This window comes from Microcaecilia unicolor, unplaced genomic scaffold, assembly GCF_901765095.1.
Source record: "Microcaecilia unicolor unplaced genomic scaffold, aMicUni1.1, whole genome shotgun sequence".
Classification (NCBI taxonomy): domain Eukaryota; kingdom Metazoa; phylum Chordata; class Amphibia; order Gymnophiona; family Siphonopidae; genus Microcaecilia; species Microcaecilia unicolor.
Genome location: NW_021963617.1, coordinates 30,537 through 44,171, shown reverse-complemented (window position 1 = coordinate 44,171; position 13,635 = coordinate 30,537). Strand labels below are relative to the sequence as shown.

General features: G+C 45.0%; 1 protein-coding gene across 1 annotated transcript in view; it reads left to right on the top strand.

Moving 5' to 3' along the window:
* Nucleotides 1–12,351, top strand: part of LOC115459515 (E3 ubiquitin-protein ligase TRIM39-like) — a 35,868-nt gene extending 23,517 nt beyond the window's left edge. Inside the window, exon 3 of the mRNA XM_030189330.1 lies at nucleotides 11,702–12,351. Coding sequence (XP_030045190.1) covers nucleotides 11,702–12,228 — 527 coding nt within the window. The 3' untranslated portion in view covers nucleotides 12,229–12,351. The remainder of the gene's footprint in view (nucleotides 1–11,701) is intronic.
* The last annotated feature ends 1,284 nt before the right edge of the window (nucleotides 12,352–13,635 follow it).

Here is a 13,635-nt window from a genome sequence, read left to right as displayed (position 1 = left end):
TTGACAAATTGATAAGCTGAGAACGCTTCTTCGTTTACCAATTCGTCACACTGTGTGTTTATGGCAGATGTGACAGTAAAAGTACTCTTTCATTTCTGATATGTGGAAAAGGGGTTTTGGGAGAGACTTGTGAGTGGAAGAAAACCCTGCATATTTAAAAATAAATTACTTTGAAGAGAAAAGAAAGTAATTATATTGATCTAACATTTCAGTGAATGTAGAGAAACTGAGAGAAGTTCTGAATAGAGAACTTCAAGTTTTCTGAAGTTGCTTAGAAGTCTCAGTAGCTCAGATCACACTATTTTCAGAGCCAAGAGGGTTTTTTTTTTTAGGAAAGATAGAAATGCAGTGACAATGATAGACAAGGAAAGAAGGAAGAGATGCCCAGAGAAAACACAGCCAAAGGATAGGGATAACCAGGGATTTAGCCAGCACAAGCCTTAGCTGTCTATGGGCCAATGGAGGGAGGGGGTGAGTGTTTAAGAGTAAGTGGTTATTCCCAAAGTTAAAAATTGTTGTTCTAATTTACTGGCAAAACAAACAAAGAAAGTTGATTGAAATGCTATTTAAAGGGCTGTCTATTCTGAAAAGAAAATGGGAGATGTTGCTTTAGCGTTAAATATAATTCATGTTGGAACTGTTATTATACTTATGAGTAGAAACACTGGTAATCAAGGAGGTTAATAGAACGGAAACTGAGCCAGGAAGGAGATAGATTGGCTGTTTGGAAGGGAGGGGAGGAGTCTCATTCTTGAGGTGATCTACTAGGAGTAGCCCGCCACAGGCAAGCTGCGGATGGGCAATCCTCGCAAGAGGATGTATAAGAATACAAGGGATAATAGAGGGGGAGGGCAGGGGAGGGATGGGTTGGAAGGTAGGGGTGAGGAATTAGTTAGAGGGTTAGAGGGAGGGTATCAGCGGGTAGGAAGGGGGGGAGGGCAGAAGATAGGGCTGACTTCGACTCTGTGCGATCACACACTGAGAAACAGGCAAAAACAGGAGGGGGCGGTCCTTCAACCCCCCAGGGTGATGAGATCTACTAGTAGGAGGTACAGGGTGGGGTTAGAGGCTGGGCTGACCCCTCCCACAACGGATAAGATGGAATACATAAGAGAGAGAGTCTCAAAGGGAGAGGGATGAGACCACTAAGATTTATATCATGGAATGTGGGAGGGGTTACGTCCCCGATTAAACGGCAGAAAATTTTACAGCTCTTGAATAGACAAAAGGCTGATATAGTATTTCTCCAAGAGACCCACCTGTCCTCAGTGGAACATGCCAAATTTAAAAGATGGTGGGTGGGCCAGATACTAGAAGTGCCAGCTCAAAACCGAAAAGCAGGAGTGCTGATACTTTTTAGGAAAACCTTGGAGATTCAACCACAGGGCTGCTGGCGGGCGAGAGATGGAAGGTTTATAATAGCGAAAATTAAGATGAACCAACAGGAACTGTTGCTCGCAAATGTCTATGCCCCGAATGTCTATGATCAGGCCTTCTTTCGGTTGCTGGTCCGTACAGTTGGCAAACATGAGGGTGTCCCAGTAGTTATGGGAGGAGACTTCAACACGGTTCACGACCCCAGCCTAGATACATTAACAGGCCATAGGGCTGAGAAAGGAGTGAGAGCAAGAGGTATACCTATGCTTTGTGAATCTCTGGATTTAATTGATGTGTGGCGATTGTTACACTCTGATGAACGAGACTACACACATATCTCAAGGGCTCACTCATCTCAAGCGAGGATTGACTACTGGTTGTTATCTAGAGATCTTTTTTCCATGGTCCAGGAGGCGGGCATAGGCTCCTTTGGAGTATCCGACCACGCTTATGTGTGGTGGACTATGCAGACCCAGGGGGGTCCTCAATTTGCTTGGCGGTTCCCCACATATTTAATGCATGATAATAAATTCCGGGAACATATTGCCAAGCAGTGGATGGACTTTCAAAATAATAACGCAGCACACAGGATGGACCCAGTACTGTTTTGGGAAACAGCTGAGGCGGTTTTAAGGGTGGTAATTATAGCCTACACGAGTTATAAGAAAAAAACGAGGGATAAAGCGATTATCTGGTTAGAGCAGCAGATCAGAGAGGCTCGTCTGTACTGGGGAACTCACCCCACGGTAGAGAATAAAGAACATGTTCTGGTGTTGCAATCAGCTTTAAACAGTTTACTTCACACCCGAGCAATGAAATCCTTACAGTACTATAAATACCAACTTTATCTGCATGGCAACAAACAGGGGAGGATGTTAGCTGGCCTGATTAGACGCAAACAGGGAAAACAAAAGATATTGCAACTTAAGAACCCGGAAGGAGATTTGGTGAGATCGGATAGGGAAATAGCAGCCACTTTTCGTCATTACTATTGGGAGTTGTATTCCAACCCACAAACAGATGACTTAGAAAGTAAAATTTACTTGGAGGGAAGGGATCTACCATCCTTGACGACTGCACAAAAGTCTGGGCTAAACCAAGAAATTACAGAAGACGACATATATAGAGTGATACAACAAGGGTCTTTGTTCAAGGCTCCGGGACCAGACGGCTTTCGATATGAATTTTATAAAATACTGGGTCCTCAGATAGTGCCCTCTCTGACAGCCCTTTACAATAAATTTGTGGAGAAGGGAGAGTTATCGGATACACTAAGAGCAGTTCAGATGGTAGTGCTGCTGAAGCCAGGCCGGGACCCGATACAGCCATCGTCCTATAGACCGATCTCTCTACTAAACGTGGAAGCCAAGATGTTCGCTAAAATTCTGGCCAACAGATTGGCAGTGATATTACCGTCTTTGGTGGAGGAGAGCCAGGTTGGTTTTGTGAGAGGTCGGACTATAGCGAAGAATATGAGAAAAATACTTGCCTCTATGACGTGGGTGGAGAGGAACGAAACGCCTTCTCTCCTCATAAGTTTTGATGCGGAGAAGGCATTTGATAGAGTCAACTGGGATTTTTTATTTTCGGTTTTAGAGAGTTATGGGTTTGATGGATTCTGGGTCAAAGCAGTGCTGGCCTTATACGAAGCCCCAAGAGCGGTGGTTTTGGTGAATGGAGTAACCTCAGAGCCCATCAATATTAAACAGGGAACTAGGCAAGGCTGTCCATTGTCGCCTTTGCTATTTGTCTTAAGTATAGACCCCCTGATGAGAGAAATAATGTCAAACCCAGATATTACGGGGGTGGCGGTGGGTAGACAAGAGTTTAAGATCTCAGCTTTTGCTGATGACCTTCTAGTCCACCTGACAGATCCTGAGAGATCTTTACCAGCTTTGATGGATAGCATCGCTGAATTTGGGGATTTCTCGGGATTTAAGTTAAACCTAGATAAATCTCTGGCTTTACCAACGATTCCCTCGATGCGGCAAAGATGGGTAGGACCGTTTCCCTTGAAGTGGGCCTCAAGATTTTTTAGATATCTGGGCATTAAACTCCCCTATAGGGCTTTCCTGATCCACGATCTCAATGTCTCACATCTGTTGGAGCACAGTGAGCAGAGTATGTCCCTGTGGATGTCACTCCCAATCTCTTTGAGTGGCCGAATTCAGTTATTCCGTATGATTTTATTTCCCAAATGGTTATATACCTGACAAATATTACCGATCAGACTTTTGAAGAAAAATATCAAGGCTTTGAATAGGTCGATCTCCAAAGTTTGCTGGCAGGGGAAGAAACCAAGAACTTTGTTTAGACATCTGACGGGGACATGGCAACAAGGAGGTTTGGGCCTACCAGACATACAAACATATAACTGGGCCTGCTTACTACGACATCTGGGAGATTGGGTATTGGGGGAACAAATTTATACACCTATACACATGGAACAAGCAGTGCTGGGCAAATGGAGTATCTTTTCACTGATTCACTGCCCTACTGTGAAAATCCCGGTAGAATTGAGAGGGAATGTTGTGGTGAAGACGATCAGGGCAGCATGGATATACCTGGTGACCTTGCTTGAAGGGAACCCACAACAATCAGATCAAATACCCTTGGTTGGAAATAGGGAGTTTCTTCCAGGCAATGATAACATGTTTTTTAAACGTTGGGAGCAAACCGGGATACGGTATGTTAAAGACCTGTTGGATGTCAAGGGATGATTACAGACATGGGAGGTGTTGTTGACTTTGGAGAAAGTAGAACATAGGGATCTGTTCGCATATAGGCAAGTGCAACATTATATTAACAATTTTGATAAAGGAAATCTGCAATTCTCCATCAGACAGAAGATACTAGATTTCTATGAACCTACCCATGACCGGGGAATATCGGTATCTAATTTAAAGGTAGCATTAGATGCGATACAGCCAAAGCAAGATAAAAGTGAACTGCAAACCAGGTGGAGCCGGGAGTTGGGCCTACCGGCCGCGTCATTGGATATGGTTCGGTTGGTGGGACGAATCCCATCAGGCTCGGTTAGCGCAGAGCTCTGGGAATGTAATTTCTGGGTGCTGCACAGAGCATATTTCACACAAGAGCGACTCTTTAAAGTGGGAGGGGTAGACTCCCTGACTTGTCCAAAATGTATGATGGGTATAAATTCCTTTCTACATGCATTTTGGGAATGCACACACATTCAGGCTTTCTGGAACGAGGTGACAGCATACTTGGAGGGTTTAGGAGGTAGACCTTTGAACAGATCAGCAACAGGGTTTCTGTTAGATAAATATGAGGATTTTGGGCCCCAAGATAAGCATTTTAAAATGTTGATTCGGAAGGCAGGAATGCTGGGGAAACGGATAGTGCTGGGTGTATGGACCAGCGACCAAGCTCCATCATATTGGCAATGGAGGAATAGGCTGCATGGCTTGCTTCTGTTGGAATTACAGTATGCACGTTTGACGTTTAAACGACGGAAATTGTTCCTGGAAGTATGGGATAAATATATCCAATCCCTGCCCCACAGAGCCCGCAGCCTTGTGTTGAACTCCTTTTCAGGATGAAGATGGAGATAATACTATGGATATAATACAACTTCAGAGGTCTGGGATTAACACGCCCTGGGGGGGGGGGGGTCGAGACTGTTCGTGCGTTTAGGACGCACAGAGTCGAGGAGGTGAAAGGAGGGGAGGAGAAAGGTGGGGGGGGGGGGAGAGGGGCAAAGAGGAGGCTTGATTTATGATAAAGGATAATGAAAGTGTTGTCTACAAAACTGACAAGAGTTTAACGGCCAATTAGACGGACCGGTAACAAGGCAACAAAGAACACAAAAAAGAGGGGGACTGGGGGGGGGAAGGGGGGGCTCAAAGGGTAGAGACATCCCGGAATACAAGGGGGAGGGAAGGAGGGGAGGGGGGAAAAGGAAAAACCTATTGATGACTGTTTAGTGCATGATAATGTATGAACAACATTTGTACCACTACACATTTGGATATTGTATGGTTTGTTCTGTTTTATTACCTTCATCAATAAAATTGTTGAAACATAAGTGGGAGCCAGTGTAGTTTTTCTCATAGGGGTTTAGCGCTTTCATAATTTGTTTTTCCGAATATGAGTCTGGCTGCAGTGTTCTGGGCTGTCTGAAGTTTCTTGATTATTTGTTCTTTGTAGCCAGCATAGAGTGTGTTGCAATAGGCTAGATGGCTGAGCACCATTGACTGTACTAGGTTATGGAAGACGGTTCTTGGGAAGAAAGGTCTTACTCTTTTTAATTTCCACATTGAGTGAAACATCTTCTTGGTTGTGTTTTTTGCATGATTCTCAAGTGTGAGGTGTCGATCAATAGTGACTCCAAGAATTTTTAGGGTGTTTGAAATTGGAAGATTCAGATTTGGTGTGTTAATGGTGGTGAATTTGTGTTGTATTGAGAGGTGAGTACTACTACTACTACTACTATTTAGCATTTCTATAGCGCTACAAGGCATACGCAGCGCTGCACAAACATAGAAGAAAGACAGTCCCTGCTCAAAGAGCTTACAATCTAATAGACAAAAAATAAATAAAGTAAGCAAATCAAATCAATTAATGTGAACGGGAAGAAAGAGAGGAGGGTAGGTGGAGGCAAATGGTTACAAGTGGTTACGAGTCAAAAGCAATGTTAAAGAGGTGGGCTTTCAGTCTAGATTTAAAGGTAGCCAAGGAATGGGGCAAGACGTAGGGGCTCAGGAAGTTTATTCCAGGCGTAGGGTGCAGCGAGACAGAAGGCGCGAAGTCTGGAGTTGGCAGTAGTGGAGAAGGGAACAGATAAGAAGGATTTATCCATGGAGCGGAGTGCACTGGAAGGGGTGTAGGGAAGGACGAGTGTGGAGAGATACTGGGGAGCAGCAGAGTGAGTACATTTATAGGTTAGTAGAAGAAGTTTGAACAGGATGCGAAAACGGATAGGGAGCCAGTGAAGGGTCTTGAGGAGAGGGGTAGTATGAGTAAAGCGACCCTTGCGGAAGATGAGACGGGCAGCAGAGTTTTGAACCGACTGGAGAGGGGAGAGGTGACTAAATGGGAGGCCAGCAAGAAGCAGATTGCAGTAGTCTAAACGAGAGGTGACAAGGGTGTGGATGAGGGTTTTGGTAGAGTGCTCGGAAAGAAAGGGGCGGATTTTACGGATGTTGTAAAGAAAGAAACAACAGGTCTTGGCGATCTGTTGGATATGAGCAGAGAAGGATAGAGAAGAGTCAAAGAAGACCCCAAGGTTTCGAGCTGAGGAGACAGGGAGAATGAGAGAGCCATCAACAGAAATAGAAAACGGGGGGAGCGGGGAAGTGGGTTTGGGGGGGAAAATGAGAAGCTCGGTTTTGGTCATATTTAATTTCAGGTGGCGTTGAGACATCCAGACAGCAATGTCAGACAAGCACGCTGAAACTTTGGTTTGGATGCAAGGTGAGATATCAGGGGTAGAAAGGTAGATTTGGGAGTCATCAGCATAGAGATGGTAGGAAAAGCCATGGGATGAGATTAATGAACCAAGGGAAGAAGTGTAGATAGAAAAGAGGAGGGGACCAAGAACAGAACCCTGAGGTACGCCGACAGGCAGAGGGATAGAAGTAGAAGAGGATCCACCAGAGTGAACACTAAAGGTGCGGAGGGAGAGGTAGGAAGAGAACCAGGAAAGGACAGAGCCCTGGAATCCAAGTGAGGACAGGGTATCGAGAAGTATGCTGTGATCGACAGTGTCAAAAGCAGCGGAAAGATCAAGAAGAATGAGGATGGAATATTGACCTCTGGATTTAGCCAGTAATAGGTCATTGGAGACTTTAGTAAGCGCAGTTTCGGTTGAGTGGAGAGGGCGAAAACCAGATTGTAGTGGGTCAAGAATAGCATGTGAGGAGAGAAAATCAAGGCAGCGGCGGTGAACAGCACGCTCAAGTAATTTGGAGAGAAAAGGAAGGAGGGAGATGGGTCGGTAATTAGAGGGACAAGTAGGGTCGAGTGAAGGCTTCTTAAGGAGAGGTGTGACCACAGCATGTTTAAAGGCATTGGGTTTTTTCTGCATTAAGTTTCAGCTTAAATGCATCCGCCCATGAATGCATGATATGGAGGCTTTGGTTAATGTCATTGGAAATTTCCTTTAAATCTTGTTTGAATGGGATGTAGATCGTTACATCGTCTGCATATATGTATGGGTTGAGGTTTTGGTTTGATAGTAGTTTGGCTAAGGGTATCATCATTAAGTTGAATAGAGTCGGTGAGAGGGGGGATCCCTGTGGGACTCCGCATTCAGGTATCCATGTGGTTGAAGTAGTCGAGTTAGATGTCACTTGGTATGATCATGTGGTTAGGAAACCCTTAAACCAAATGAGAACGTTACCTCCAATTCTGAAGTACTCAAGGATATGTAGTAATATTCCATGATTAACCATGTCGAAGGCGCTCGACATGTTGAATTGTAGGAGTAGTATGTTTTTTCCAGTTGCAATCGTTTGTTTGAATTTAGTCATAAGTGTAGTTAGTACTGTTTCAGTACTATGGTTAGATCTAAATCCTGACTGGGAGTCGTGGAGTATTGAGAATTTATTTAAATAGTTTGTGAGTTGTTTGGTCACCATTCCTTCCGTTAGTTTGGTTAATAAGGGAATGGATGCTACTGGTCTGTAGTTGGTTAGTTCACTGGCGTTTTTCTTTGGGTCTTTGGGTATGGGGGTGAGTAGAATGTTTCCTTTCTCCTTCGGGAAGATTCCATTTTGTAACATGTAATTCAGGTGTTTCGTTATGTCTATTATAAATTGTTGGGGAGCAGATGTCATAAGGTTGTTTGGACATATGTCTAGTTTGCAATGAGATTTGGCAAATCTTTTGAACGTTTGAGAGATGATATCCTCTGATAGTTTTTCGAAGTTAGTCCATGTTCTGTCTGCTGGGTATATGCCAGGGTTTGGGTCTAGGCAGTCAAGGAGTTCAGCATAGTCAGTACTACTGGCAGGTATCTTGTCGCAATTGTACGATTTTCTCATTGAAGTATTTCGCGAGATTGTCTGCTCCTGGTGTGTCTTTGCTGTTAGTTGTGATTGGTGTAATATCTATTAGTTTATTCACAAGCTGGAAGAGTTTATGTGTGTCCTTGTAGTTTGGTCCAATTACAGATTTGTAATATAGTCTTTTAGTTTGTCTTATGGTATATTTGTATTTCCTTTGGAGTTGTTTCCAGGTGTTAAGTGTGGGTTCATCTTTCTTTTTATTCCATGCACGTTCTAACCTTCTGACTTGTGTTTTAAGTTTTTTCAGTTCTTCATTGAACCATGGTATTTAATTTTTTCTGTGTGAAGTTCTAGTTTGGGTTGGAGCATTATTGTCTAATATGGATCTGCATCTCTCATCCCATTCTAGGAGGAATTGGTTTGTATCTGTTTTTATTGTCCATCCATTATAGTAGATCTGTTGCCAGAATATTACTGGGTCTATTTTTCCTCTCATGCTATAGGTTTTTCGTTCTAGTTTGTTCGTTGAGTTTTTCGTTCGCCATTGGAGGGAAATGTTTGCTTTGTAGTGGTCAGACCACGTTGTGGGTGTCCATTTTGTGTCTGTTAGTGTAAGGTTTGAATTGAGATCGAATTTGTATGTGACGATGTCTAGTGTGTGTCCTTTGATGTGAGTTGGTTCCGTGTTTGTCCTGTGAAGATCCCATAGTTGTAGGAACTCTTATTCCTAATTCTAACATTTCTTTAACCTGTTTAATAATTTCTACTACTACTACTTAACATTTCTAGAGCGCTACTAGGGTTACGCAGCGCTGTACAAATTAACAAATAAGGACGGTCCCTGCTCAGAAGAGCTTACAATCTAAAGGACGAAATGTCAAGTTGGGGTAGTTGAGATTTCCTGAGAAGAGGTGTAGTGATTAGGTGCCGAAGGCGACATTGAAGAGGTGGGCTTTGAGCAATGATTTGAAGATGGGTAGGGAGGGGGCCCGGCGTATGGGCTCAGGGAGTTTGTTCCAAGCATGGGGTGAGGCGAGGCAGAAAGGACGAAGCCTAGAGTTGGCGGTGGTAGAGAAGGGTACTGAAAGGAGGGATTTGTCTTGAGAGCGGAGGTTACGGGTAGGGACGTAAGGGGAGATGAGGGTAGAGAGATAAGGAGGGGCTGCAGATCGAGAGCATTTGTAGGTGAGTAGGAGAAGCTTGAACTGTATGCAGTATCTGATCGGAAGCCAGTGAAGTGACTTGAGGAGAGGGATGATATGAGTATATCGGTTAAGGCGGAAGATAAGACGTGCGGCAGAGTTCTGGATGGACTGAAGGGGGGATAGATGGCTAAGTGGGAGGCCGGTGAGGAGTAGGTTGCAGTAGTCAAGGCGAGAGGTAATGAGAGAGTGGATGAGAGTTCGGGCGGTGTGCTTGGAGAGGAAGGGGCGAATTTTGCTAATGTTATAGAGGAAGAAGCGACAGGTCTTGGCTATCTGCTGGATATGCGCAGAGAAGGAGAGGGAGGAGTCGAAGATGACACCGAGGTTGCGGGCAGATAAGATGGGGTATCCTCACTGGTATCCGGTAGGGCCATTGCCTGACTGTTTTCCCTGGCTCAGTAAGAATGTCGTGGGTGAATATATGTGTTTCCCCGGGCCTAGGGTTTAGAACATGCGGGAACTCCTCTAGTAAGCGCTCTACCAACCTCCTCTGCTCAGGCCTTAGGTCCTTCCCAATCACTGGTCGCCCTACCTCTAGTACCTCACTCACCTGGGGTCCCAACTCTTCCTCCAGGGTTACTGTCAGCCCCTTCCGTTCTATCCACGGACGCAGAACGCTTATATGGTAGGTCTATACCCTCTCCATTCTCATGTTTCACTCTATATGACCAAGGACCCACCTTACCTATGATTTCACAGGGTCCCTTCCACTGGGAGGAGAATTTATGAGGATCTGAGGGCATGTTTGAAAATATAAGTGAGATTAAATAAAAATGCCACCAAGAATAAAGAATGACAAGGAGGTTGCAGCAGCTCATAAGTACATAAGTACATAAGTAGTGCCATACTGGGAAAGACCAAAGGTCCATCTAGCCCAGCATCCTGTCACCGACAGTGGCCAATCCAGGTCAAGGGCACCTGGCACGCTCCCTAAACGTAAAAACATTCCAGACAAGTTATACCTAAAAATGCGGAATTTTTCTAAGTCCATTTAATAGCGGTCTATGGACTTGTCCTTTAGGAATCTATCTAACCCCTTTTTAAACTCCGTCAAGCTAACCGCCCGTACCACGTTCTCCGGAAACGAATTCCAGAGTCTAATTACACGTTGGGTGAAGAAAAATTTTCTCCGATTCGTTTTAAATTTACCACACTGTAGCTTCAACTCATGCCCTCTAGTCCTAGTATTTTTGGATAGCGTGAACAGTCGCTTCACATCCACCCGATCCATTCCACTCATTATTTTATACACTTCTATCATATCTCCCCTCAGCCGTCTCTTCTCCAAGCTGAAAAGCCCTAGCCTTCTCAGCCTCTCTTCATAGGAAAGTCGTCCCATCCCCACTATCATTTTCGTCGCCCTTCGCTGTACCTTTTCCAATTCTACTATATCTTTTTTGAGATACGGAGACCAGTATTGAACACAATACTCCAGGTGCGGTCGCACCATGGAGCGATACAACGGCATTATAACATCCGCACACCTGGACTCCATACCCTTCCTAATAACACCCAACATTCTATTCGCTTTCCTAGCCGCAGCAGCACACTGAGCAGAAGGTTTCAGCGTATCATCAACGACGACACCCAGATCCCTTTCTTGATCCGTAACTCCTAACGTGGAACCTTGCAAGACGTAGCTATAATTCGGGTTCCTCTTACCCACATGCATCACTTTGCACTTGTCAACATTGAACTTCATCTGCCACTTGCACGCCCATTCTCCCAGTCTCGCAAGGTCCTCCTGTAATCGTTCACATTCCTCCTGCGACTTGACGACCCTGAATAATTTTGTGTCATCGGCGAATTTAATTACCTCACTAGTTATTCCCATCTTTTGAGAGTACAAGGACGATGGCTGAGTGGGGGAAGGGAAACAGATTAACCTAATTGGCTTCAATGTTTTGACGTCATCCCATGTCCTGAGTCAAATCTATGAGGCAGGAAGGTGATAATAGCCAATAGCAGAGCTCCTGTCATAGAAAAAGTGATTGACTGAAGAACCAGCAAATGAGGATTAGAGGCAGGAGCAGCCAATGAAGGTTAGAGCTGGGTGTGTGAGGAGCCAATGAGGGTTAGCGGTGGGTGTGTGATAAGCTAATGAGAAATGTCTGCTCATGTTTATTAATGTGTCTCCTCTCTCTGCAGTAAATGTGACTCTGGATCCTGAAACTGCTCATCCTGATCTCGTCCTGTCTGATGATCGGAAAAGTGTCAGAAGGGGAAACACAAGACAGAATGTGCCGGACACTCCTCAGAGATTTGATACTTATCCCTGTGTGCTGGGGAGTGAGGGCTTCACCTCAGGGAGACGTTACTGGGAGGTGGAGGTGGGGGATGTGAGGAACTGGACATTGGGAGTGTGTAAAGACTCTGTGAGGAGGAAGGGGAGGATCACACTGGCACCTGAGGAAGGATTCTGGACAGTGGGGCTGTGGAATAAACAGAGATGCTTGGCCCTCACCTCCCCTGTGACCAAGCTCCCCCTGAGTGAGATCCCCCGGGTTGTGGGGATTCTGCTGGACTATGAGGCAGGAAAGGTCTCGTTTTATGATGCAGATGATAAATCTCATCTCTTCACCTTCACTGACTCCTTCACAGGGAAACTCCGACCTTTCTTCGGGACTTATTCTGAAATTCCTCTGAGAGTCCGCCAGGTACCAGCCTGGAATTAAACAGCAGGACTCAGGATTAACATTCCCAGACTCTCTCTCTCTGCTTGACAATTTGTACTTATGTTACCAGAGTCTTATATACAAATAAATCTGGGAAGCTCTGCTGCTCTTCCTTATGATTTCATAAAACCCAGCTTCTGTCCTGATTTATTTCCTGAGGGCCCCTTTTTACTAAGCTGCGTAAGCGTCTACGCACGCACTACGTGCACCAAAATGGACTTACCAACCAACTACCGTGTGGCGCTTGCAGTAATTTCATTTTTGGCGTGCAGCAGTTTTGATTTTTTTCTTCTTGCGCTGAAAAATAATTCTGCACGTGCCCCAAACCCATGCCTAAAGTACCACAGGCCACTTTTTACCTCAGATTAGTAAAAGGACCCCTTAATCTGAAGTCTCTGGCAGGATTGTGAGAGGTGGAAGATTTTTCAGATTTGTGTTAAACATGTTCAAATCGATCACTGCCACAGAAATATTAAAGTTTGAGGATTTCTTTCTTTCCTGTAAAGATGGAAACCAGAAAACTTTCAGAGTTTGAAACATGAAATTATCTATATAATAATTTGTACCTCAAGGTTCTCTGACTGGCTGAGTTCGTAACATCCTGACGTTAGCTCGCCTCCAGCATTCCCTTCCCTCTCACAGTCCCACCCTCGCACAAAGACAAAATGACATCAGAGGAGGGTGGGACACTAAGAGGGAACGCTGAAGGCGAGCTAACGTCAGGATGTTACGAACCCAAGTGAAGGCAACAGAACGCTGCCTGCAGGGAACGCTGGAGGCGACACGAAACCAACCTGCCTGCCGCCGCTGCGATCTGAGGTAAGATGGACGGCTTACAGGCAGGGCAGCAGGAAGGACAGAGTCACTGGCTATGGAGGGGAGGGGAGAATCCCTGGACATGGATGGGATGGGAGGGCAGGGTAGAAGCGAATCGCTGGATATCAATGGGATGGGAGGCGAGGGGAGAATCACGAGACACAGGTGGGAGGGGAGGGCAGGGGAGAGGAGATTCACTGGACATGGAGGGGAGGCCAAAAGAGTGCATGGAGATCTCAGGTCTTGCTCAGACTCCAGGAGGAAAGGTAAAGGCTTTTGTAGCGTCAGTATGGCCTAAACTGGACGGATGGTGAAGAGAAAATAATGCAGTGGGGAAAGAACTGGTGGAGAAAGCTAACCCATTATCTATCTGAGAATAGAAGATAGTGCTGGTGAGGGTTATGCTATAAGTGGGAACAAGACAAGGATTTAATGCTTGTTGGTGTTCTGAATTAAGACTGAACTGTGTTGAGAAGGTGAATGTGAAAACCTGAACTGACTCTGTCATTGTTGGTAATGAAACAAAGTTAAGACTAAGGCTGTATTCAAAGGGTTCTGTGTTTTCAAGAACTATGAGAATGCTGAGAGTTT